This window comes from Excalfactoria chinensis, chromosome 12, assembly GCF_039878825.1.
Source record: "Excalfactoria chinensis isolate bCotChi1 chromosome 12, bCotChi1.hap2, whole genome shotgun sequence".
In the NCBI taxonomy this organism is placed as follows: domain Eukaryota; kingdom Metazoa; phylum Chordata; class Aves; order Galliformes; family Phasianidae; genus Excalfactoria; species Excalfactoria chinensis.
The window spans coordinates 219,174-246,805 of NC_092836.1; the positions used below are offsets into that span (position 1 = coordinate 219,174).

Here is a 27,632-nt window from a genome sequence, read left to right on the forward strand (position 1 = left end):
AGGGGTGGAGCTCGACTCATTTAAGGGCTGACCACCACTAAGGCAGCATCTCTTGGAGACTGCTCCCTGGTGGAGGTTGCCTTGGTATTTCCCAGTGAAGGCATCCATCTTGGTGAGTTTTTCCTTATAAATAACCTTTTGAATACCTGTTACCATCTTTGTATCATTCCACCTTCTGAAATTGAAATGGGTAGTACAAAGTATTTGCAGAAATGCAAAATTATTTGATGTATATAAATTTTTTAGTTTGTTGGTTTTGATCAGATGGATGTAAACTAAAGGTTTTTTGTTGTTGAGAGAAATAGAAGGATAGCAAATCTCTGTTAATTTTAATAAACCTCATATATTCAGTATACTCAATTTGCCTTATAGTAAACATTTTGATACAAAGAGTACTTGTTTAATTAGCCTGCAAGGAGATGATAGGAGCAGCTATGTTTTTGTGCCAAAACTATGATTTTCCTTTGTTTACAGACTCATCAGTCAAAATTGACAGCGTGATGATTTCTGAGAGCTGCAGCTGAGTAATTGTTGAGTCCCATTTACCTGATGTGCCTTTTAACAGCTTCAGTACTGGCAGGCCCGTACAAATTTGTCTGCTCCTTTGACACAGCAGAAGATTCTGGCCTATTGGTATTGAATGTTGTGGAATGGCATCATCTTAAATAGAGCAGCTACAATGAAGAGGGCCAGAAAAATCAGAATTCCCTTGTGCTTACATTTTATTTAATATTGTAACTGTAGGTTCTGTACACCACCGTGATTATATTGGGGATTCATTTCAGATTTCAAGGAGGTCCATACTGGGCTGCCTCTCTTCTGTTTTTCCTACACAGTTGTGTAGAAACCAATTCCCATTTGAGCAGCATGTCTGAAATCAGTATGTGGAATACTTTCTCACTGCTACCTGGTTGCTTCACAAAAGGGAGAGGCTGCTTAACAATGAATGATTTGTGGTTCTTTAGCAAGGCTGCTGTAGCTGTCCTCTTCAACACAACCTGCTTGTTCAGAGAACTTCTCCTAGTGGTGCGCTTGTTTTTTGTCTTGACTGCTTTATCTCAGAACATTTTGTACAGTATGATTGTTTTTTTTGTCATCTTTTTTTCTTCTGTCCTCCTCCTTCTCCCCCCCTTCTCTTTTTACAATAGGTTCTTTAGGTATCTCATACATCAGTAGTGGTTTCAGAGTCAAAAGGGAACTGATGCTGAAAGAACATGTTTCTCTGTGAAAATTTCTTAAATTATTCAAATTATTAAATTATTAATTTCTTCAAATTATTGTGAAAAATAATCATACTTCAGATATCATTTTCAAAGCAGGTCACTTTCTGTTGTTTTGCTTTGAAGATTTTACACTTTCCATATATCTTTCATTTATTAAAGTGTTTATTCTGAATCATACTCATTTACATTGAGGCAGGATATCCATTACTGATGGCAATAAATTCCTCTGCTATGACAAATTGATACCTCCATCCCATTTTGCAGGAGTATTTGTGTTTTCCAGTTTTGCACCCCTTTTCTGTTTGTATGAATATGATGAAGGCATAGTGTTTTGTTACCTGTGAGTAGCAGAGGAAGGTGCTACTCATGTCTCTAAGCACTTATTGTGCCAGCTTTCTTGTCTGGTTCACTGGTGTCAGTTCAAATGAAGGTGGCTGCAATGAACTCAAGACCTGTCTTAGCCTTCTGGCTAAGATCAGTGCATCAGATTAGCATCTGACATGCTTTGTCTCAGTGAGAGAGCTGTATTATGCTCCACCATGCCAGTGTAATCTGTGATCTAATAAGACTTCAATTCTAATTTACCCTCTCTCAGCCTTCTGTAAGCAGAGAAAGTGAGCTGGCAGATAAATGACTGTATGGGAACTGTTGAGTCATGACCTGAACCACTGATTGATTGCCTCGGGAAAGGCCTGGGTCAGCCCCAGGAACACAGGTGAAGGCAATTCAGCAGTGTGACCAGAAGGTGTGGAGCCTGGCTGCACTTTTCTTTAGACCTCATTTAGGTCTAAGAGAAGGCTGCACTTAGACTGCTGTGGGGAAGGATCTCTGATTGGAGATCCCTCCATGGTGAAGCTTTCCTCTGTGAACCTAGAATCTTGATGCAGGTAAGCAATTTTCTTCCCTTCCCTTATAGCACCACTCTGCTGTGCTAGTCCTCTCATCATTACACCCTTGCTATAGCACCTTTCTCATTGCATTGATCTGTTCAATTGCTACATCTGCTTTTGTTCATAGTTTTTATTCATAGCAGTGTCCTAACAAGTACCTTGAAACTGTAGTTGGCAGATTAGTGTTAGCTGAATTACCATGCAAGTAGTGACTTAGAGCTATGGTGTTAAGATTGTTCTTAAACTTTCTCCAAGTAAGAGTCATTAGAAGTAGTAATAAAATAGTAATAAAGGATAAGTTCCCTTGGAAGCACTCAGTGCAAGCTAATTATGATGGTTTAGCAAAAGAGGTCAAAGCTGCTAAGTGTGGACAGGGGAATAGAACGGTAATGGTCAGAGGAGTTGAAAATGAAGGAAATGTTAATTGTACAGTTTGTTTGCTTCAGCTTTCCTTTCTTCTTGAAAACAAAGCTCCTTCTGAAGACACCTTTTACTGTTCTTTTGTAATCGAACTGCTTTTGTGTCTCAGTAGCTGGGTTGGGGATTATGCACATATGCCCTGGAATCTCTAGGAGTGTTTCTGTCATTTTCTAAAGATCTTTTGCTAGAGTAATGAAATCTTAGGAAAGTAGCTGAAATAGGTCAGAGCTCTCTTAGTGTCTGTCTGCTTACATTATGCTGCTTCCAAGCAAGCAGCTCCAAATAAAGGGAGATTTTACGAATTGCAGGTTTAATGATAATTATGATTCACAGAATCACAGAATTATAGGGGTTGGAAGGGACCTCTAGAGATCATCGAGTCCAACCCCCCTGCCAAAGAAGTAATGATTCTGTGAAGTAATGATAAATCTGATTCACTAGAAAATGCTATCAGCTTAAGTTTTGCTTTTGGAGGGGGGGTGGGGGGGGAAAGCTCACAACAAATCAATTCTTTCAAAACTGTCATAGTGATAGCTTTTGAACAGATGATGGTCCTCTGGCCTAACCTGGCAGTTCTGTGTACAATGAAGCACTTGGAGATAGACTTCCATAAAATCAGCTGTACTAGCTTTCACTAACCTCACTGAGAGAACACACTTTCCTTCTTAATAAATGGTTTATTTAGACAGTCCCTCTTCTCTCCCTTCCTCAGCCCTGGCTTTTATGTAGCCATTCCATAGTATCCTTGTCTTGCAAGCACAGTCTTTGTACTGTTATGTATTTTTGCTATTGCCCATTTGCCCACTTGGTAATTATTTCTCTCCTGTTTTGTTGTTTGTTTGTTTTTTTCCACTTATTTTTGGTATTTTTTAGCAAGTATTGGTGGTATTGTGTGGTTCTCCCATGTTTTTCTGATGTTTAAGAAGCTTTTGTTCCTTGCAGGAAACTGTACATGAGATCTTTAGATAAATCTTTCCTTTACCTCCCCCTCTCCCTTTTGAAATGAAACGTGAACATTTTAAAAAGCATTGTACAGTGAAAATATGCTGAAGAAATTCAGGCAGTGCAGTATGCTCCCATCTAATCCCTCTGAGAGTTTTGGCTTTTTTGTTGTTTTTTTTTTTGTTTGTTTGTTCATTAGTTAGAAAATCCCTGTCAACAGAAGAGGTCTGCCAGTTGTCATATATCAAACAATGCATTATGTCTGGAGTTACAAATTGTTTGATGGACTGTGCTGGGCATTGATCAGCCTGAGAGCATTTAACTTCAGTCAAACTTGCTGATATGGTTAATTATTTTTCTCCAAGGTAGCTGAGCCCACTGGCATCCCCAATTTCTGTAGCTAAGGAAGTGCTCTGAGACAGGTAGTGGGGAAGCAATCAGTTTTAGAGAGAACATTCAAGGTACTTCATGTGCTTTGATGATGCTGAGGAAGATGAATGTGAGTAGAGGACATACACATTCTTTGAAAAATAACATTCCAGTGAAATACTGACATGAAATAATGCATTGAAATTATTGAAAATAACGTGAATAACTCTTAATTCACAGTAAATATGTATTAGTTGCAAAAATCAGTAAATCTTGTGTTTAGATGTGTGAACAGGAAATCAGACTTTGTTCTCTCTACTGCTAATGCAGTGCATGAAGTATGTACATCACATACTGATATCTTTTTAAAACAGGAACCTTGAACAAAACACAGAAGGTTAACATTTGCAAACCATGCAAACACATATAGAGGTTTTTTAATTTCAAATAAATGATTGTTTATACAATTCTAAGAGATGTGTATGCATAGTAATGAATTACATCTACTAAAGCTCAGCTACAGCAAAGTCATCTACCAGGCATATGGCACAAGAGGACTGAATTCTCATTCTTTTGTGACTTGGCATGCTCACATGACTTACTGTGTAACTAAGTTGCAAAAGATTGTGGAACTTAGAAGGCTTAAGCAGCATCAATCAATCAAGCTTTCTTCTTTTGTTTAAAACAAGTCTGATTCTTACCAATTTTGCCTGCCAAGATCAGGCTCAAACAACTGAAGTTCCTTGTGAACTGGGTGACAAAGGGCCTCTGGGTTTAACCCAGGTGCCTGCTCCTGTGCGTCATACAGGTAGTGGATTTTAAAAGGGAATGTATCTGTTTGATGCTGCACTAGCAAACCAGTTTTACAAATCAACAAGGGCTGACCAGCATGGAAGAAGCTTCCACCTAGAAAAGTATCGCCTTTATTTATTGTGACTTAGCTTGGATTGTTTTTTTTCCTCTCTATTACAGTATGTTTGCACAACCAGTAAGGGCACAGAGTTTACTTTTTATGTTTATTGAATCAATCATATCAAATAAATGCTTTTGTGAGTCTCATCGTAGAAGGGAAAACACCCCTTTGAGAGGGGAGAAACCAGAAATCCTATCAGAAGAAAGGATTTTCTTTTCGTTTCTGTTTTACATATCTAAGGAGAAGGCATATTTCAAGGAAAATGACTGAAATGTTAACACCTCAGAAAGGAGGTTCTAAGGTGAGATTTAAATAGCCAAGGTCACAACTGTGAGGTTGAATTGCTCTGGGATGCATTAAGTGTTTGCGCTTTGCAACTTTTATATGAGATTTTCATTTTGCAGTTCCAAGTCAAAGTATGAAGCTAGTCATCTGATCTGCTGCAGTTGGAGCAGTCTCCCTGTCTGTTCACTTCTTATTGTTTGGATAGATCATCCTGCAAAAGGTTATTAACATATTGTTTAGAATTGAAAACCTGCTCAATTTCATTTTAAAATCATTTGCGTATGTTCTTTTTTCCAATAATGTACTGATTTCACTGACACAAGAAGAAATGATGTAATTGCTGAAGTAACATCAGAATAGATATTAAAGAGCCTGTGCTAGTTCACACATAACATGAATATTCTGGGCTCTAGACCCATAAGGGAACTGACTCCTCTTCAACTCCTTCACTCTGTGAAATAAAAACTTAGTACTTGCCCAGGCCATTCAGCTAAGTGCTTCCTGGTTCCTTTACTTTAGGTGTGACAAAGCAATTAGTTTAAATGAGGACACTCACTGAAAGATAGGTTTGGAGGTCAGCAGCAGGAAGCCAGAAGGGAGTAAACAAAGTTTTTTAGTGTTCTGTTTTGCTTCACCATATTCAAGAGATTAACAATTACTACCTCATTCCTCTGTTTCATTCTCCCATGCTGATCTCCTTCCTGGGTGCTGACGTTTTTCTTCTACCCTCTCTTTGCTAAACTTTTCTGCTAAGTCAAACAACAAGCTGCCTTTGTTACAGAGGGCAGACTGCTGAAGGTCACAGGGACCTGTATAATCTGGGCTGTCAGAATCCCTATCCCTTTTTCCAAAGTGCTGCTGTTTCTCCCAGTTTTGATCACTTAGGTCTAGCTCATTATTCCAGCCTCTCTTGCTAGGGTGTTGGTGTTTATACATCAGATATCTTCTGCCTGGATGTTGTCTTTTGGATAACACATTTAAGTAAGTTAGCTGTGAACTAGAGAGATCAGTGGACTGGTCCTGCAGTGACCTTCTGCCAGGATGCTGTCGCTTTTTCAGCTCCAGGTAGTTGCCAAGGTAGCCTTCTACTTCAGTTTTCCCTAAATGCTGTCTCTTCTGAATGTTTCTGAAAGATGCTTCTTCCTCAATATCTCTTTTTCCACAATGCTGTCTCTTCTCCGGGTCACTTATGTATCTTTTTCCAGGATGTTGTCTTTTGGAAATCCATTGTGGCAGAGGCATGTTTAATTCTGTCCAAGGAGAAGAATAATGTTAATATAACCCCTGTAAATCCTCACTGAAAGACTTGAAATGTGTGTCTGTGGAGTACTAGGATGCCAGATCATAATTTGTTGTTAATTATATGCATTTAATTACACTGTTAACAGTGCTCTTGAAATTGATCACTCTGGATGGCCTCTGTCAAAACAATTCTGACACATTTTTACACAGGATGGACTGGTATCTTAGGAACTATCTGCAAACAATGTGAGAAGGCATGCAATAACAAAGCTTGGTGTGTTGATTTGAAAGAGGGTGAGCTTAAGATGCTGGGCAGCTGGACGAGATCAGCTGCAGTAGCTGGGTACCCAGGAGAATCTAGACATCAGCATGAGATAGAGAAAAGGTAGGGCTGAGGTGCAAATAGAAGCATACGTCTGAATGCAAAGTCAGTATTTCCAGCTACCTTAACTCTGTTGGTATCTCTTACTGTGTGCTGCTGCTTGCAGTCACTAAGCCTGATTTACTTCCAGTGCTGTGACTGGTGAGAGCAGAGCATCTGCAAGCTGTCAGGTGTGGACTGACAATAGCACAGCCTCTACATTCTCAGCCATAGTAAAGCCCATCTTTGTTGGAATGTGGAAGGTTGAAGTAATAGGTGAATGGGAGCACTCCTACCTCCCAGTGAGCTTTAGGTACAGGGTCTAAAAGTGGGGAATGTCTTTCACAAGTCCTTTTAGGGTTTCCCTAGGGAAGTTGCCAGATAGTAGAGGCTTGTCACAGATTATCTGCCCTTTTTTTTCCCCCCCTATACAGCAGATTACTCACTAATAGTGTAGCACTGCTTAAGCTTGGAGATTTTGAAGAAGAAAACTTCTTTTGAGAACTGTGTCAGTGTATTACAACAGACTGTCTGCCCTTCTCCTTCCCTTAATTAGAGTAATAAATATGTACAATGAGAAACTGGGAAATAAATACACTGACTAATACCCTCAGCCAAGGAGTATGCCAGTATTTCTAGAGAGATGTCCCCAGTGTTATATATACCTTTATTCATCTCTTCTTTCTTTTCAACTTTCTTGAGGACAGATTGAAGCATGTGGCTTTCAGATCTCTGCAGGGTGTCATCTCGCAAACTTCTTCCCATATTTTCACTTACTTCTGGAGGGGACTGCCTGCCATTGAGGCAAACACCAGACAAGGTCAGGCAAAGGAGTAGCACTGGCAGCTGGATAGATGGCATTGTGATTTCCTGCAACTTCCATGGGAGAGAGAACAATGGGAGAGGAGGATGGAGTTAAATAAATCTAGCAATAATGGCCATGGTTCCAGACATTGAAAAAATATTTGTCACTGATCCATGGATTGAAGTCTCTTATGAAGATCCCTCCTGTTTTCTGTTATATTTCTTCAAGAATATGTGAATTCCTCATAATTGAAACCAGGCACTTGTTCATTTGTTTTTTTCTTATATGTATAAATATGAGCATCTTAAACATTTTACCTCATGATGTTCAGATGATTTGAAAGCAAGGAACTGTTTTTTCTTTTGTCAAGAGGCAAAAATAATTTCCCTCTTAAACACTGTATTAACTGTTGTCTGCATGAGGTTCATAGACATATACTTGTACTGACAATGCCCACCAGATGATTCCTTTGTGATGGGTTCTTTTTAAAATGCTGTGATTTACAGTGCTTCCATTTTGCATTCAGATAAAGCCTAGCTTCAATTGCCTGTTAGTTCTTAAATAGTTCTTAAATATTTCTTTCAGTGCACTTGAATTAGCTGCTTGTAGATTTTTTTTTTTTTTTTCCCCTTGCTTAAAAAGGTAGCTGTGCTGTGTTAGCTAGAGAGATTTCTTTCACTGAGAAACCATCACACACATTTTTCAGAGGCACATAATAATCACCACATTCTCTATTACTGTTTGTCCAGGTAACAAGTGTTTTTCTGTTTCTTCTGACTAACGCTGGAATTCCTAAGGTACCACTGATTTATTTTCCAGTAAGCAGAGTTCATCCAACAGAATGGAATGCATCTTCAATATCACCATACAAATCATTTAGCTTAACATAAAACATAAAGAACATAAATGCACAATGTTGTGAAGTTCTATGTGTTCTTAAAATAGATGATCACAACCCCATAGACTATTTGTCTCAGAGCAATCTTTAAAAGGAAAGTTAGAATCAGCTAAAAAGGAAATGATTACCTGGTTCGTAGTTTTAGACTTTTGCAGGATGCATCTGCCTTTAAAGCTGTTTGCACATCTGAGCTTCAAAGTTGCTCTTCTGCTACAGAAACAAGCAGTATCCAATAGAACCGTTGCTAAGTTCTCTTTGGATAGCTTGTGTCTCTGTACTTATACTGTACTGCCTCTGGACCCTTATGCAAATAGCTGTGAGGTAATGTAGGTGATGTGGCTTGTTGTTTGTTTTTTTTTCTTCTTATGTTTTCTTTTTTTAAAATTGATGTCAGAGATCTGTGTTTTCCATGCACTTTAAAACTGATGATTATTTGCTGACCTTATATCCATACTGGGATCACAGAACTTAATGTTTTTCCATTCTGTAAAGAGGTTGTGCTGAATTTTATGTAAACAAGCATAGAGAGTAGAAGACTTTTGGTGTTTTTTTTTCTCTTTATGGAAAGAAGCTTAGGCATATTCTACAAAGTGAGCATTGCAGAGGAAATGCAAAGAGATATTTTATTCTTCAGCTTAATATATGATGGATTATATTTAAATTTATACCATGGGTTCTTATTCAGAAAGGACCTGAACAGTTTGTTTTACAATTCTTTTTTTTTTTTTTTTTGGCAAAGGTTTCCATGACTAGCCTACTAAAATATGGAGTATGTAGCATTAGATATTAAAGCATACCTATGTTGCTGCTGTGTGTTTCAAAAAGTATTATGCTGTTGTAACTGGAAATAAGACTTCTTCTCTAACTTGTAGTTTTAGGATACTCTTCTACACAGTACTACTAAAAACATGTTAGAGATGCAGATACAGGTCTAGTGATTCCTTGGTAACATCACATTCTTGGTGATGACAGTATTTATGACTAAAACTGAAATAAAGATTGCTCATATATGGAAGTAATGCAGGTTTCAGCTCACTTGTGAACTCTTGCTGGCTTGTGGAGCAGACTTGTGCATGCATCTTCTGTAATGTATAAAAGGAGTGGAAATCTCCATAATGAGATCTTTCCTTGGCCACAGGTTTGTAGCTCTTTCACAGTTTCAGCTATGGTTTGGTAACAAATGCAGAGTGTGCGCAAAGAAAGGCACCATTTTGCATCTGTGCAGACAATGATAACACCCCATAATAAGATTAAAAAGGAGTGGAGTTGTTCTGTTTTCAAGGTGACTCATTACCCATATGAATTTAACAGAAAATGGTCATCTTACAGACCTTTTTCCCTTTACCCCATTCAACATAAAGTGACAAAACAGAAAATATACAATAAGAGTCTTGTTTTCAGTTCTTTGGGTATTTTTGGAGTGGCTTCGGGGAAGCTATTACCTCAGCTTTCTTCCATGAGAATGTCTTCTCTTGAATTTTGTCTTAATATCTTAGTGAAAAAGTATCAGAAATTGTATATACATGCATTTTTTTAATATCAATTAAAATGTTGTATTTTGAGAGTAGTTATGACTATGTACTTGTTCCATATTTGCACTGGGGCTAGAGATCTGAGCTCTATTTTTAACAATTATACTAGAAATGGAATGTATTTTCCTTCTCGTTTGGATTTCTATGGGTGCTTGAGACATCACATGACTCATGTGCAGAGCACATGAGCTGATCAGTAGGCAGTGACTGGGTAACTGATAGTCCTTAATTCAAGGCAGAGATCCCTGTGAGGACAATTCCTGTGTGGTTTTAGTTTTAGGCAGTGAATTAGGACTTTCCAGGAATCTGAAGAATACTGGAAAGTACTTTAAATATCTTAATACTAGATTTGCATGTTTAACAAGCCAGTAGCTGCCATAGCCCCTGATTTGTCCTAACAAAATGCCTAATCCAGAGTCCACTGAAAGCAGCCGTGCTTTTCCTTTAATTTAAGTAGGGCTAGCCTTAGAATTTTATTTTCCTGAGTTTAAAGGATCTATATGCTAAATTGAGTTTGAAAGAAATCTTCTCGTACTTTGAAGCATGGCTCTTGAAAAAGATAAATGGGAAAAAGAGAAGTTTACAGAGCTGACGTACTTTCATATGTAGAAAGTCATATAAGCAAATTAACTCAAGGAAAGCTAAGAATCTGATAATAAAAAAAACAGCCTCCTGTATGAGTGTTTTTCATCTTTGCGAGTGAATGAGTCAAATTTCACTTGTGATACATCAGTTGACTTTTTGAGTTTCTTGGCCACTGAGAAATAGTAGGAAAGCTAAGATTTATGCTTGGAAACTTTGGGTGCAAATTAATAAGTCTTCATCTGATGCAATGTGAAGTCATCACGATCTGTAAAAATGAGTTGGGAATAATTCTTATCATGGCTGTTCTCTAGTCTGAAATAATCTGGACAGTGTGCAGGTTTGTGTATGTAGCTCCAGCTTGGATATAGCAGGAGCTGCTTCTTGCAAAAGCCTCTTACCAAGTCTTTCAGTGCATGTGCAACAATGCTGTAATGCATGAGACTGTGTAGTCATTGCCCAGTCTGCCATTTTGTCTGCCTTGTTTGCTTTTTCTCTACGCATTAAAAAAAACTGACTCCTGAATTTCTCTGGGCTAGCTGTCGGGGCTTCATTACAGTATTCAATATAGTCAAATACTAATGCCATCAAATTTTGGAACTGCTGTTATATCGCAGTGAACCTCATTTACTCACCCTAACTGCTTTGCATTCTGGGTGTAATAACTCCTTAAGCACTCCTATGGTACCACACCTGAGCTTAAAAAAATGAATGTACTGAGGTATAAATTAAAGTGGGCATTGTTTGAAGGCTTCAGTAGTTCTGAAATTAAGTAGTTCCTTTATCTCACTTTGTTACAGGTTTTTGGGTTTGGTTTCTTTGTTTGTTTTTAATTCAATCCCATTTTCTCAATTCTTTTTAGCATAAAAGATTTGGATCAAATTTAAACACTGTGGCTGGCATCTGTTATGTAGAGTTCATTCTCTGTTGCTTCCCCAAGACAAGAAGTGTGTGAGGTAAAAACAACTCCCTTGTTCAACTGCTGTATTGAAATTGTATATCTGTACTGAACTTGTATATCAACACTGCTGGTGAAGTTCCTTGTTTTATGAACTTACTCTTGCAAAATGTTTGTTTGGCGTATTTTTACATCTTTCTTGAAACACCTTGCACTGGTCACAGTTGGAGATAGAATAATGTGCTTCAGTTACCTTCTTTAATACAGTCATCCCTCTAGGGATCCTGAAATCTTGAAGTTGCTATGGAGACAGCTCATCTTTTACTGAACTATAGGATAAAGAGATAATTGCTGTGTAAAAGTGATGTACTGATTACCAGTGCATTTGTTGCCTGTTTTGCTGAGAGGTGCTGAATGCTTAAGTGGTTTGCTCTAGGTCACACGCTTGCTAAAGCATTCCCTTACTAAAACAGATATATATATAAGGGGAGGTATTACTTTAAGAGCAGCCCTTATAAATTTCAGAAATGCAGCCCAGTCTAGTCAGAGCCAGCACTAGTATAAATATGCTCCTTTGTGTTCAACTAGATGAGCTTCATGATAGTCAGCAGCAGAGAATGTCACATCCCAGATGGCTTTGTTGTAGATTATCAAAAAACACAAATAATGAAGATTAGTAACACTTTTTCTGTTTTTTTTTTCAGTACTTGGGAGGATAAAATCTAAGAGAGGGAAATGAAGGCAACTCTTATACCATGGACTCTATTTCTTCCAGTATTGAGTCCCAGCCTTGGTGCTGCTGCTTACTGCAGTCATTGGTGGTACTAGATCAAAGGACTTTTTTGAGGGAGCTTTTACTTAAAGCCAGTTGACTGAACAGGTCTAGAAAATTGCTGAAATCATTAGAAGCTTTACTGGCTAATCCTAAATGTCATTTGAAGTGTGACCTGAAAATGGAGAGGAACAAAAGTTAAGGGCCTCCTTTGAAAGCTGTGATATTTTCAAATGATTCTGCTTTTCAAAAATTTAAAAAAAAAAAAAAAAAAAAAAAAAAAGGCAAAATCTTCTCCTTCTATCTTTCAGACCAAGGTTTTTGTAGTTCTGCAAACATAGAAGTGTTGAAGTTTAGTCTGCTGAATTCCTTGAAATAAATATTAGATCCTCTGAGGAAACTTAATATAGGCAGAGATTAGGTATTCTGTTTTAAGTAATGAATAGGATGAATACTGAATGAAATGAGGACATTAATTTCTGTGAAGGGAAGCTCTTAATAGAATTACTGAGTAAATTCCACATGGAATGAACAGAGCTCCACTCACCAATTGAAATCTATAAGGCAAGGGAAAGTTGTTATATTGGAGGGAAGGGGAAGTATCCTGCCTAGCATTAAACCTTTTGCTAAAAGGACTATAAATATCATGTTATATCAGCTAAACTGTTGTATAGTTTCATGAGGAATCAAAACCAAATCACTATGACGTTAATCCTGCATACTGGCTTACTGATAGATGTTCAATACTAAGCAGCATATTATGGAATCAAAACTTGACAGTCTTAATTGTATACTTAAGAGTCAGTCTAACACAATTTGTTCCTTCTGGGATGGAGGCAGTTTGGAATTAAAGATCTCAATGGATTCACTGTAATGTTATAATTATTTCGTTATTAACTCAGCAGTGTTTATGCAGGGTCATTTCTATAGTTTTCTCATTGAGAGAGAACCCTGTGATTTGGGAAGAAAGTGGAAATCTTTAGAAAGAATATCATCATGCTATGTCTCTTGTTCGAGACACAGTCCAAGATGTCTCAAACCAAATAGTATCATAGTATCATGCGAGTTGGAGGGGACCTTAGAGATCATCGAGTCCAGCTCCTGGGATTCGAGCCCTCTGTGTAGCAGCACAGCACTTCTACCACTTGCGCCACAGGGGGGGATTTGAACCCGGGCCTCCGGTGTTGCAAGCAGCAGTTCTTCCACCGGCGGTACAAATATATATTGTCATTTAATTTAATAAAATAATGTCATTTAATTAAACAAGCAGGACCACACCACTAGATACCCAAACCAATAGCTTCCCAGTCCACTTTATTTTCATAGCTGTTAATTGCAGTACTCAAGAGGTCCTTGTTTTGTTCCAAGTGGGGAATTGATCCTTGGACAATGCAGCAGCTTGGTATACCTTGACAAAATGTTGCTTTCCAGTTTGGGACAACTTAACATATAGAAATAAGAGATTGCATGGTATTTGATGTGCTATGACAGAAATGGTGGTTGTCCAGATTCCTTCTAAGAAGCAAGCCTGACTGGTGTTGTCAGATAAGTTGTAAAGTCAGTTGAGGGTCTGTGGAAAAGGTCACTGGTCCCCACTGCAATTAAGGGAGTCATGTACTTGTTTCTTCTGTGCTGTTCCTTTACAGTTTCTGCTAACGCAGTCCTAATTATGACAGAGAAACCATGATTACCCAATTATGAAAAGGCAAATTTGGGAGCAAGAGAAAACACAGTGAGAGATTTAGCCTTTGACATGAAATATTTGGAAATGCTGGTTTGAATGTTTCCAGTTCTTAGCTTCATCCACATCGTCCTTCTGTCAATTTCACTGGGAGTTATCAACACAGAGCATATGTAAAAATTCCACCTGTTAGTCCCCACTTGTTCAGATAGCGAAGATATAGGGCTCAGAAGTTCCTGAAGATTTCACATGCAGAGTGCAAGCCCAGTGGTTAAAGATCAGAGGCCACAGCAGGAGCATGAACAAGGAGACTGAGTAAAAGCAGTATTGAAAGTTCCAGAACTTGCCTTTGTGGCTGATGGTAGAACATCTTCCTCTTGAAATCTGGATGTTTATGTTGTGGCTTTAGATTTAAGTTCTCCTCGTTACTTGCTGTTGCTGTAAAAGGCAGCTATTCACTTGTGAGAATTATTCAATGAAGCAATCTTGAGACTTGTTTTAAGGATTCAACGTGAATTTGATTGCCTTCAGGCTCTCTATGTTGGTCTGATAAGAAAGAGAAATGGAGCCAGTGGCAGGGTCCCATCAACAAGCCAGCTGCCTTTCTGCCTGCCTGTATGCAGCACCCGAGAATCAGATGTATTTTGAACTGAATTTTGAATCTGATGTTACTAAAAACCAACAATTTCAGGAGCCTGTCATAAGAGATGAGGTGGCTGAATTGGATAATGGTTTGTTCAAGTATTACACCCTTCCTTTCTGTTGTTTCTGTGTGTCTGTGCATGTTCATATTCATTATATGTGGGTTTGTTACTAATGAATGTCATTAAGTGTCCTGTGGTGCTGCAACAATGAAGATCAGAATCCTATTACGGTACGTGCTATACGGAAATAAAACTGAGACTGTCCATCCCCAGAGAATTGCAATGATGTTTTACAAGCATATGAATAAAATAACTGAACATAATTGCAGAGAATAGTTTAGGTTGGCATGGACCTTAAATTTACCGCCACCCCCTGCTGTGGGCTGGTTGCTCCCACCAGCTCAGGCTGCCCAGGGCCCCATGCAGCCTGGCTGTGGGCACCTCCAGGGATGGGGCAACCACAGCTCTCTGGACAATCTATGCCAAGGCCTTACAGCCCTCTGAGTAAAATTTCTCTCTGTTGTCTGACCTTAATCTCCCCCTGTTCAGTTTAAAACCGTTCACATTTGTCCTATCACTATCAGACTGTGTAAAAGTCAGTCTTTCTTCTGTTTGTAACTTTCCTTTAAGTTCTGGAAGGCCACAGTGAGGTCTCCCCAGAACCTTCTAGGCTGAACAACTCCAACTTTCAGTCTGTCTTTACTGGAGAGGTCCTCCAGTGCTCTGATCATTCTCATGGCGCTCCTTTTGACCGGCTCCAACAGTTCCACATCTTTCTTTTACTGGAGGCCCCAGCCTGGACACATAACTTCAGAGGGGGCCTCAAAAAAGGGCAGACCAGAGGGGTACAACCCCCTCCCTGTCCTGCTGCCACTCCTCTGTTGATGTGGCCCAGAGTACAGCTGGTCTTCCAGCCTATAAGCATGCACTAAATATATTATTTTGAGGGTTTGGGTAATCAGGGCTAGGTACAAGCAAAACTTAAAATTGATTTAGTGTTTAAAGTGGATTCGGAAGAAGGAAGAGGGTAGTTCTGTAGATTCTGTCAAGGAGGTCTTCCTGCTTGCAAGGGCAAGTGTTTAAGAAAGTTGGTTTCTTGGCCTTGCCAGCAGTATGAAGACAACAGGAACTCTTCCAGAATGATTTTTCTGTGGGGGGATCTAAGCAAGCAGCAAGTGATACAGTTTCTGTTAGCCCCTCTCCGTCACCCTGTCTTCAAAGCCTGTAGGCAAACAGCATAGTAGCTTTTTAATTCTATCACTTTTACCCATCACAAATGACAACAGGTAAATAGGAAGTTGTTACTTAAAATGCAGGCTGTTATTGTGTTGAGGGTATGGATTGGTGGACAGAAATCTAGCAGGAATGTCTGTGTCTTGTACTTCATGAACCACAGAAGCCACTAAAGATATAGCACAACTCAGAGATATGTATGTTCCAAATATGTGTTTAAAGACTGTGCAGAGTATAGTAGGTCACTGAGTTCCTTCTTTAGAGGGCAAGAGAATTGCCTGTGAGAAGGTAAGGGAAGTTCATAGAGTACTCATTTTAGAACTGTTCCCTGCCCATCATTCCAAGTAATTTAGATGAAAGTTAGTACACAGCAAAGAAACTTAGGGGTAGAAGTAAAAAAGAAAGATTCTCACAATTAGCTGCTCAAGTTAGGTGGTTTTCATATTGTACTACTAGTTATGAAATGGCAGACCTTTATGAAGTTTGCATCTTTATAATAACTTTTATAGTTGTAAAAAGTTGGTGAAAGTTTGTTCATTGTGTTGGGTATGTTGTTGTTGTTGTTGTTGGGGATGGGGCTGCGCGGAACGGAGTCAAGCGGGCTTCCGGGTTTTGTAAGCGCCCCTGCGGCTCCTGCACTCGCTGCCCCTGTTTCTGCGGCTTCTGTCTACCCGCCACGTGGCAACGAGTGGCGGGAAAGCATGGCGGCGGGGAACAGAGTGGCGGGAAGAATGGGACCAGTCAACAAGAAGAGAAGAACCACTCGGAGCAATACTGCCCGGCAACAAGGGAGCGCAGGCGTAGAAGGCCAACACGCCAGCCACTCAGAATACGAGAGAGACTATAAAAGCTGGGGCCAGCAGTGGGAGGGTGCGCCACACGTGCGGAGCTGCGACTCCCGTGGTAGCCCAGCGCGCTGATTTTGTTTGCGGTCGCTTACTCAAATCAATAAATTATTCATGATTTGAAAACGGATTTGGTCCAATTCATGACAATTTGGTGCCGTGACTCAGATGAAGGAGATTTGATCAGGGGTCGTTCTGGGGAGGCGCCCCGCTGATTTCAGCGGCCCCAGGAGTGGAAACTCCTGCTCAAGCCCTTCACCGACGAACCTAAAATAAGGACGCAAACAAAATAAAACCGGTAAACCCCTAGTAATCTTTGTGCACGAAGACCGAGCGAAGACCCACGGGGTGGGTAAGTATAGGCCGGTGATCCGTTCGGTTGGGGTTGGGTATCCCGGAGCACAACGACTGAGACGTCCAATTGTGGGCGGAGCAAGTGCGGACCCCTCGGTAGTGCGGTTCCCACATCCCGCGAGGGACTGGGCCACGAAAAGGGGGAAGCGTTGTGAGTGTGTGTGAAGGTGCTCCGGAAGATGGGACAGAAGAAGAGTAAGCCTTCTGATCCCATGGGTGGGGGAACTAGTGGTGCGGGTATAGGTATACCCCCTATTCCCCCAGACAGTCCATTAGGGCTAATGATTAAGAATTGGAATGATTCCCCTTCTAGGCAGGGAAAAAGTAAAGTCAAAATGATTTATTATTGTGTAGAAGTGTGGGGCAATAAGCCCATAAAAGGGGAGAGTGTATTTTGGCCCCTTTTTGGCTCCTCTGAGGACTGGGTATGTCAGGCTCTTAACATTTATGTTAATGCCAAGAAGCCTTTTAGTTCAGAGGAAAGTGAGTATGCCCACCTCTGGATAGCCTCAGAGAAGAGAATGCATTTATACCCCCTAAAAGAAAAAGAAGGGCGGGAGAAGAAGAAAAGAGATTTAGAGGTCCCAGTATCACCACCACCCTACACACCCCCACCTGAACCCACAGCCCCGCCTATCAGAGAGCCCGATGAGTTTCCACCCCTAGGGGAGTTAGGTGAGGATTTTAGTCAGAATCAGGGACCGGTGACCAGAAGCCAGACAAAGGCACAGAATTCTGCCGTGGGAGGGCGACTATACCCACTGCGAGAAATTGCTATGGGGGGACCCCAACCCGGAATGGGATATGTGAACATCCCCATTAATTCTGGGGATGTGAGGGATTTTAAGAAAGAAATGGGGAACCTATTAGAAGACCCATTGGGGGTGGCAGAACGAGTAGATCAGTTCCTAGGCCCCAACATATATACTTGGGAGGAGCTGCAGTCTATTATGGGAATTCTGTTCACATCAGAAGAGAGAGGAATGATTAGACGAGCAGGTATGCAAATCTGGGACCAGCAGCATCAGCAGGGACCGGCTGCAGACACTAAATGGCCAGCGCAGTCACCGAATTGGGATAATCAGAACCCTGTCCATCGAGGCCATATGCAAGATCTAAGAACTATTATTATTCAGGGCATTAGGGAATCAGTCCCGAGAGGACAAAACATAAATAAGGCTTTTAATGAACAACAGAAAAAGGATGAAACTCCAACAGAGTGGCTGGAAAGGTTGCGAAAAAGTCTGCAGTTATATAGTGGTTTAGACCCAGGATCCCCTGTGGGGGAGGCATTGCTTAAAACTCAGTTTGTGGCCAAATCCTGGGTAGATATTAGGAAGAAGTTAGAGAAAATAGAGGATTGGCAAGACAGAGGTTTGGATGAGCTTTTGAGGGAAGCACAGAAAGTGTATTTTAGAAGGGAGGATGAGAAAGAAAGGAAGCAAATACGGATGATGGTGGCTGCTGTTCGGGAAGGACACAAGGGGAATGAGCAAAGAAGAAGGTTGGGAATGGCATCTGGGAAGTTTAGGAGAGGAGAAAGGAATGATAAAAGCCAGAGGGATATGATTTGTTTTTACTGTAATAAGAAGGGACACATAAAAAGAGAGTGTCGGCAGAGAGAAGAAGATGAGAAAATGTTCAAGAGTGAATAGGGGTGTCAGGGGCTCTATTTGCTGGGGACCCAAGAAAAGAATGAGCCCTTGATAAAACTAAAAGTGGGTCCCCAACGAGAGGAAATAGAAATCCTCGTAGATACAGGGGCTGAAAGATCAACAGTCCAAGCACTCCCCTTAGGATGTAAGGCCTCTACAGAAAAAGTACAGGTGATTGGGGCAAGAGGGGAACCATTTGAGGTCCCTGTTATAAAAAGGGTATTGATTGAATCGGATTCTAAAATAGGTGTTGGGTCTCTACTTTTAGTACCTGAGGCCGAATATAATCTATTGGGTAGAGACCTAATAGTAGAATTGGGGATTAGCTTAGAAGTAGTGGATAGAAAATTAGAAATTCAGTTATGCCCTCTAAGAGTAGAAGATGAGGAAAAGATAAATCCTGAAGTCTGGTACACCCCAGAAAGTGTAGGAAAACTAAATATAAAGCCTTTTAAAATTACTATAAGTAATCCAAATATACCGGTCAGAATTAAACAATACCCCTTGTCTGAGGAGGGAAGGCGGGGATTAAAGCCTGAAATACAGAGACTGCTACAGCAAGGGTTGTTAGAACCTTGCATGTCTCCCTTTAATACCCCGATATTACCGGTAAAAAAGAAGGATGGCCAATACAGGCTGGTACATGATTTAAGGGAAATCAATAAGAGAACTATAACCAGGTTTCCCATAGTGGCAAATCCCCATACCCTATTAAGCCAGTTGCATCCAGATGACCGGTTGTATAGTGTAATAGATTTGAAGGATGCATTTTGGGCATGTCCCTTAGACGAGGACAGCAGGGATTATTTTGCTTTCGAATGGGAAGACCCCGATACTCATAGGAAGCAACAGCTAAGATGGACGGTCCTTCCCCAGGGATTTACAGAATCCCCAAATTTATTTGGTCAGGCCCTAGAACAAATTTTACAGGATTATAATAGAACACCAGGAACAACAATGTTACAGTATGTGGATGATTTGTTAATAGCAGGGAAAGATGAAAATAGTGTGAGGCAGGCTAGTGTACAGTTGTTAAATTTCCTTAGTTTACAAGGGTTAAAGGTTTCTAGATCAAAACTGCAGTTTGTGGAGGAAGAGGTGAAGTATTTGGGTCATTTGCTGAGCAAAGGGACAAAAAAACTGGACCCAGAGAGAGTCAAGGGGATTCTGGCCCTGAAAGCCCCAACAACAAAAAGACAGGTACGACAGTTGTTGGGATTAATAGGATATTGTCGACAATGGATAGAGGATTACAGTGGAAAAGTTAAATTTCTTTATAGTAAATTAAACAAAGATGGGTTACTTAAATGGACAGAAACAGATGAAGGACAATTAAATAAATTAAAGAAGGAACTTATGCACCCTCCAGTCCTGAGCTTCCCAAAGTTAAAGAAACCATTTTTTCTGTTTGTAAACAGTGCGGAGGGGACAGCTTATGGGGTGCTTGCCCAGGATTGGGCAGGAGGCAAAAAGCCTGTGGCTTACCTATCTAAATTATTAGACCCTGTTAGCCGGGGCTGGCCTAGTTGCCTGCAAGTAATTGTAGCTGCTGCTCTCTTGGTAGAGGAAGCACAAAAGATAACCTTTGGAGGGGAAATTAAAGTAATCTCCCCCCATAATATACGTGGAGTGTTGCAACAAAAAGCTGACAAATGGGTCACAGATGCAAGATTGTTAAAGTATGAGGGAATTCTGATTTCCTCCCCGAAATTGACCCTAGAAACAACTTCAGTGCAGAACCCAGCTCAGTTTCTCTATGGTGAACCCAGTGAGCCCCTAGAACATGACTGCCTTAGGAGTATAGAGGAGCAAATAAAACTGAGACCTGATCTAGATGACATGGAATTACCTACAGGGGAAAAGATATACATAGATGGTTCATCTAGAGTAGTTGAAGGAAAGAGAAAGTCAGGCTATGCATTGGTAAATGGAAAAACATTCGAAGTGATAGAATCAGGACCATTAAGCCCGAGCTGGTCTGTTCAAGATTGCGAATTGTATCATAGTATCATCATAGTATCATAGTATCGTGTGAGTTGGAAGGGACCTTAGAGATCATCGAGTCCAACTTCCGGGTTTCGAGCCCTCTGTGTAGCGAAGTGGCACTTCTACCCCTGCGCCACAGGGGGGATTCGAACCCGGGCCCTCCAGTGCCGCAGGCAGCAGCTTAAACCACTGCGCCACTGGGGGCACACATGGTATGCCCTGTTGCAAGCCTTAAAACTATTAAAGGGCAAGAGTGGTACAATATATACAGATTCTAAATATGCTTATGGGATAGTACACACTTTTGGGAAAATATGGGAGGAAAGAGGACTTATAAATTCCCAGGGAAGGGGGTTAATTCATCAGGAATTGATCCTTAAAGTTTTGAAAACCATTAGAGTACCAAGAGAGATTGCAGTAGTACATGTAAAAGGTCACCAGCGAGGACTGGATCCGCAAATTAGAGGAAATAATCTAGCTGACCAGGAGGCCAAAAGGACCGCTCTTATGTGTATATATAAGGTAACCGAGAGGGAGGATTGCCCGGCCATGTTTGCAGAAGGTGGACAGAGTCCCCTTCCCCTGCTTTGTTTCACGTCTGTGGAAAAAGAAAAGATGATACAAATGGGGATTCAGGAAAATGAAACGGGGAAATGGATACTACCTGATGGACGAGAGGTTTTACCAAAGTCAGTAGCTACAAGGGTGTTACGGAGGTTCCATGAACAAACACATTGGGGTACTCAGGCCTTAGTGGACCAGTTTGCTAATAATTATATGTGTATAGGGGTATATAACGTGGCAAAGGGGATTGTCAATGGATGTATGACCTGCCGGAGGGTAAATGTGAAAAATATGAGAAAAAGGATCCCAGGAGGGCGAGAATTGGCATATCGACCCTTCGCAAGGATCCAGCTGGACTTTACTGAACTCCCCAAAACCGGGAGATATAAATATTTATTAGTGATTGTAGACCATCTCACAAACTATGTTGAAGCATTCCCTACGGCAAGGGCTACAGCACAAACTGTGATAAAAATACTATTAGAAAACATAATTCCTCGATATGGAATTATAGAAGCAATAGATTCTGACAGGGGACCATTTTGTATCAAAGGTTACACATGACACAATGAGAATTCTAGGGATTAGATGGGAATATCACACTCCTTGGCACCCTCAGAGCTCTGGTAAAGTAGAACGAATGAATGGAGAAATAAAAAAACAACTTACTAAATTAATGATAGAAACCAAGACCTCTTGGATAAAATGCTTGCCGTTGGCTCTGTTAAATATACGTGTAAAGCCCAGAACTGATCTGGGAATCTCTCCTTTTGAAATGCTGTACGGTATGCCCTATAACCTTGAAATACCCCTTGATCACCCCCATTTACAAGATGATCAATTCCCACATCAACCTTTCCGGTGGAGTCTAATTAGGCTTGAGGACCAAAAAATTATTGAAACTGTTACTACGGCTGGTGCACCAAACTTCCTTACAATCATCTGTGACCTAATACCGGTAGGAACCTGCATAAAACAAAAGGAATATTGTCTTTGCCCAAGTTCGAACCCAGGGAAGGGATACAGAGTCGGACCAGATAAATATCTACAGGTGGGGTATGGACCCTATGAATGCACACATCCTGACCGAAGTCCACAATTGGTAAGACAGAGTAGTGTGGGACTTGGAAACGTTTGCTGGCAAATGTGGATAAATGTGGCAATTCCAGATGATTCAGAGTGTGTGTTGGGAAAAATATGGGGGGTAAGATGTTGGGAACCTGGGACTGACAGGGGAGGATTCATCAAAATAAAGAAAGAAATACTTGATATTCCTCAGGTAGCCGGGCCCAACAGAGTAATATTAGAAGAAAATTTGGGGGTCCAGACCCCGAGGGTATTTGGGACAGTCCGGCCCACAGCAATCAAGGGAACTTTGGAGCTGCCTCCCATGAATACTAAAAAAAATAGTGAGGCAGTACTTAAAAATGGCACCTGGAAAGTCATAAATTCCAGCTTCCAGGTACTGAACCAGACTAACCCCAATGCAAAACCTCCTTATTATGAGGCAATAGGGGATCCGGGAAACCCAATGTATTCAAATGAAAGTAGTCCTTCTCAGTGTAATTGGGGACAAGACATAGGAATAACTTTAACCCAGGTATCTGGGAAGGGTAGATGTGTGGGGACTGTTCCAAAAGGAAAAAGTGATTTATGTAGTACCACAGAAAAAGTTTTGTATTCACATAAATGGGTAATCCCTGCCGGTAATACTAGATGGGTGTGTTCATCATTAGGTGTTACTCCTTGTTTATCTTTAAAACTGTTTAATATATCACATGATTTTTGTGTACAGGTAATAATTATACCAAGGATTCAATACCACCCTGAGGATTTAGGAGCTGCAGGAGCTGGTACAGGAACAGCATCATTAGTTAGGCAGAGCCAAGAATTCACAGCTCTGCGCATTGCTGTAGATGAGGACTTGGCTAAAATTGAACAGTCCATCTCAGCGTTAGAAAAATCAATAAGGTCCCTTTCAGAAGTAGTTCTTCAAAATCGAAGGGCATTGGATCTGGTTTTTCTGAAAAAAAGGGGACTGTGTGCAGCCCTCCGGGAGGAATGCTGCATATATGCAGACCATACTGGGGTGGTAAGAGACACAATGACCAAATTGAGGGAAGGATTGGAAAAACGTAAAAAAGAAAATGAGGCTCACCAAAGTTGGTATGAATCCTGGTTTAATTACTCACCTTGGCTCACCACATTATTACCTCTGTTGTTGTTAATTATGGTGTTAACCTTTGGACAATGTATTTTCAATTGGGTAACCACGATAGTAAAGAACCGATCAGAAGCTGCTCATTTAATGTTAGTAGGAGCTAAATATAAGACCATAGAACAAGATGATGAAGATAACGAGATATATGCATTAAGCCGGCAGGCACTCCAAAGATTCAATGAACAAAATAAGTTAGTTTAAAGAAAAAGGAGGGATTGTAAAAAGTTGGTGAAAGTTTGTTCATTGTGTTGGGTATGTTGTTGTTGTTGTTGTTGTTGTTGGGGAGGGGGCTGCGCGGAACGGAGTCAAGCGGGCTTCCAGGTTTTGTAAGCGCCCCTGCGGCTCCTGCACTCGCCGCCCCTGTTTCTGCGGCTTCTGTCTACCCGCCACGTGGCAACGAGTGGCGGGAAAGCATGGCGGCGGGGAACAGAGTGGCGGGAAGAATGGGACCAGTCAACAAGAAGAGAAGAACCACTCGGAGCAATACTGCCCGGCAACAAGGGAGTGCAGGCGTAGAAGGCCAACACGCCAGCCACTCAGAATACGAGAGAGACTATAAAAGCTGGGGCCAGCAGTGGGAGGGTGCGCCACACGTGTGGAGCTGCGACTCCCGTGGTAGCCCAGCGCGCTGATTTTGTTTGTGGTCCCTTACTCAAATCAATAAATTATTCATGATTTGAAAACAGATTTGGTCCAATTCATGACAATAGTCATTGTAATAACAATAGACTTCTACACCAGCACTTAATAGGTTTATTTGCAAACAAACAGTGAAGAGTGTTGGGTATTGGGTAGGTGGTGCCTGCGTGCACCTGGGGTGGAGTCAGGGAGGTCACGAGTGTCACACAGGGGCGGTCACCTGTACCACTATATAGGGTTTGTTGTGAGGCATTAAACTTGTACTTTCGGCGTTACGCACTGTGTGTGAGTCCCGTCTGTTCCCCGTGCGCTGAGGCACGGTACTTTCACACGGCAGCCTTAACTTGTCGCCGGATCGGGAGGCGACAATTGGTGACCCCGTACGTGATGTGGTGAGTGTGGTCCGGACCGGTGTGTGTGAGACAGCAACTCCATTATAGTTCTGGTTATGGGACAGTGGGTGAGTATGCTGTGGGGGATGGCTTCACGGGTGTGGTGTGAAGTGGATGATGAGGACCTCGATCCGCTTTTTAAGTGGATGACGCGGAGAGGTCTGGCTGACGAAGTTTCTCACTGTGTGAGTCGGTCCGCATTAGAGAAAGCTAGCAAGGAGCTCTTTGAGCGAGCTTGTGCAGGGGACGAGGAGGCGCAGAAGCTGCTACCCGCCCTTGGCGCTCTTAGAAAGTTAACTAGATCGGCCAAGGGGGAGCAGGAGCTATGGCGAGCCATTAACACCTTGTTGGGGCCTATTGATTCCGAGGGGGAGGAGGAGGAGAAGACTCAGCAACAGGAGCTAGGTGATTGAGAGGAGACAAAAGAGGGAGACTCAGAAGAAGAGGTAGAGAAACAAAGGGCCTCAATAGCTGAGGAGAAAACCCCATTATTAGCCCCGTTACAGATTCCAACAGCCCCCCCATGGGACATTTGAAGTGGGGGGAGGATGAGTCGGGAGGGCTCTGGGCTATGGGGGGGCGAGGGTTTATCTACTTTCCGGGGGAGAAACTGCCAGGACTGGTGGCGGACGCGGCTGCCCCTATTCAGCCGCCTGTGTTCTCCGCTATGCCACCCCCGTACTAAAGGTCTCTGAGGAAACAAAGAGGGGAAGCAGAACGGAGTGGCGCCGAGGAGTCCTCGACTAGCGAGGAGGAGGCAGACTTTGAAACGGAGTTAACGCAAATAGGAAAGCTGTCAGCCTCAGGCAGTGAGGCATCCTTGCGCTGTCGGAATAAAGCCGTTAGGAGTCCGAGTGATCGGGACTTGGGGAGGGAAGCAGCCGAGGCTGCTGAACGCTGGACCATCAAAGCACAGGAATGCATTCTAACCGGGTGTGATCTGATTCCTGAGATAAATGCCCGTAGATTGTGTTATTCAGTGCTAGTAGGGTGCGGAGCTGGGGGTCTCCGGGTCTGCATACACATTGTTGTTTTGTTGACCCCATACGACCCTGGAGTTTCTGGTGGATACTGCTGCAGACGTTGCCACACTCCCATTGTGTAGGTTTGAGAACAAATAAGGTTTGGCAGATGGATGTCACGGGTTTCCCAGAGTTTAGGTGTTTCCATCACTTGCATGTCACAGTTGACACATGCAGTGGTTTTCTCTGGGCTGTGGCACAATCTGGACAGACTGCCATGCAGTGCATAAGAGTGTTGCACATGGCTGTCGCTGTCATGGGTGCACCTCAGGAGTTAAAGACTGACAATGGCCCAGGATATAGAAGTGCACGTTTTGGACACTGGTGTACAGCTTGGGGAATTAAGCATACCTTTGGTATTCCTGGCAACAGCACCGGCCAGGCTATTGTGGAGCGTGCACATCAGACCTTGAAGGGTGCTTCTTCGTGTGCTTAAAGAGGGGGGAGGGCTGGAGGGGCCTGAGCTGTGCCCAGACGCTCTCCTCCTGTGTGCACTGTTTAGTTTAAATCATCTGGAGAATCGGATGGGAGACCATCAGCTGACTGAACGGACTCCAATAGGTCAGGTCCTGATCAGACCTGATGGAGGGCCATGGCTCCCAGTCTCTATGCCACTCCTTGTCATGGGCAGGGGATACGCCTGTGTCGGGACCCCAAGTGGGCCCCGCTGGCTGCCGGCACGTTGGGTTAAGCCGGCACCAAACGACGAGCCATCCTGCACACCGTGAGGATCCGAACATTTCAGCACCAGTTTTTGGTCAACGTCTCCTTGGTTAATGTCTCCATTGCAGCCAGTGATTTGACGTCAACACTGGCCAGCAGCTTGCTGGTAACAGCACATGAGGCAGCATTGCTCCCAATGTGCCTGAAGGTACGAACTGGGAATCTAGTCTTCATGCCGGACTGATAGTTTGTGAGCGGGGGAGACCTTGTTCCTGGATAATCCCCCAGCAGTGGACATTTGGAACGATTCTGCACAACCAATATGTTTTTGTCTTGTTATTTGGTTATGGAGTGTGATATTTGTAATGCACACTGGACTGATCTGGAATGCCATGAAGATTCTGTACAATAGTGTTACACTGAACTTGGAAAAACTGTAACTCTGTTGTGTACTGCGCTGTTATCTTGAACTTGAATGCATTGTTCTTTTCAAGCTGACTAGGTGTTGCCATACAGCATTTCAAAAATTGTTAGGCAGATAGCTGTTATGTGTTTTCAGGTTTGTAGGCGCTGCAGCTGCATCTCTTTGGTATGTTATTGTGACAGCTTAATTGTTCTTTGGATATGTTTAATGTTTGATTTGTTTGCGGAATAGCCTTAAATGTGAGAATCACCTTTGGGGTAACAGGGAGTACGCGGGGGAACCTTTACAGGGGCTTGCAGATGATAAAGAGGGGGGAGATGTTGGGTATTGGGTAGGTGGTGCCTGCGTGCATCTGGGGTGGAGTCAGGGAGGTCACGAGTGTCACACAGGGGAGGTCACCTGTACCACTATATAGGGTTTGTTGTGAGGCATTAAACTTGTACTTTCGGCGTTACGCACTGTGTGTGAGTCCCGTCTGTTCCCCGTGCGCTGAGGCACGGTACTTTCACACGGCAGCCTTAACTTGTCGCCGGATCGGGAGGCGACAGAGAGTGAGGTTCATTGGGTATTCAGCTGCTTTTTGGGAATAGAGATAAGAAGCAATGCTGTTCTGTAGGCCAAATAGTAGGTGTCAAGCTTTATGAGACAGTAAAGACACAGATGTCAGTGAGGTATTGAGGTATGTGCTGAGGCCAGAAATAGTACAGGCATTAGGAATCTTTGATCTCATCTTGGTTTCCTCTTCACTTTTCCCCAGCTTGCACACTGTGTCAAGGGAAGTGGAGTGAGTGAACTCAAAGCACACAACAGAAGTTCCTTAAATCATTTCATACCTGCTTCTGCTGAGAAGCCTCTGAAACATGAAGCCCATGTGCTTCTAAAATCTTCTGTCAATATATGCCTTGTGACTGCACCTGCCTCTGAACAAAGATATATTTACATTCAGTTAAAGAATCTCTTGAAGTTGAAAACTACAGCAACTAGTGTATTTTTATAAGCACCAAGATGGGAGTCTGTATGGACATTTGGTTGGAAGGAAGTTTGGGAATTGGGACAGCTGTATTCTATTTCTCTCTCCCATTCACTTGTTCTGTGACTCTTAGGGATGTATCAAGACAGAAATCCAGCTATAGTTAAAGTCATAGTCAGACTTTTCATAAGTGAAATAAAGTAGAAC

General features: G+C 42.0%; 2 protein-coding genes across 3 annotated transcripts in view; one reads left to right on the forward strand and one right to left on the reverse strand.

The window, feature by feature from the left end:
• Nucleotides 1–24,841, forward strand: part of LOC140257990 (uncharacterized) — a 29,597-nt gene extending 4,756 nt beyond the window's left edge. Inside the window, exons 2-3 of the mRNA XM_072347849.1 lie at nt 11,325–11,418; nt 12,065–24,841. Of these exons, the coding sequence (XP_072203950.1) occupies nt 17,069–18,544 (1,476 nt within the window). The 5' untranslated portion in view covers nt 11,325–11,418; nt 12,065–17,068 and the 3' untranslated portion in view covers nt 18,545–24,841. The remainder of the gene's footprint in view (nt 1–11,324; nt 11,419–12,064) is intronic.
• Nucleotides 3,834–8,659, reverse strand: TRH (thyrotropin releasing hormone). Of its 2 annotated transcripts, XM_072347463.1 has the most exons (3): nt 8,477–8,659; nt 7,311–7,521; nt 3,834–6,292 (listed from the first exon to the last, which is right to left on the reverse strand). In XM_072347463.1, exons 2-3 carry the CDS (start codon nt 7,504–7,506, stop codon nt 5,706–5,708), a joined length of 783 nt encoding a protein of 260 aa, XP_072203564.1. In that variant the 5' UTR covers nt 7,507–7,521; nt 8,477–8,659; the 3' UTR covers nt 3,834–5,705. The 2 variants fall into 2 exon arrangements, with proteins under 2 accessions (XP_072203564.1, XP_072203565.1); XM_072347464.1 differs by lacking the exon at nt 8,477–8,659 and having other exon boundaries at nt 7,311–7,687.
• Nucleotides 24,842–27,632: the final 2,791 nt, after the last annotated feature.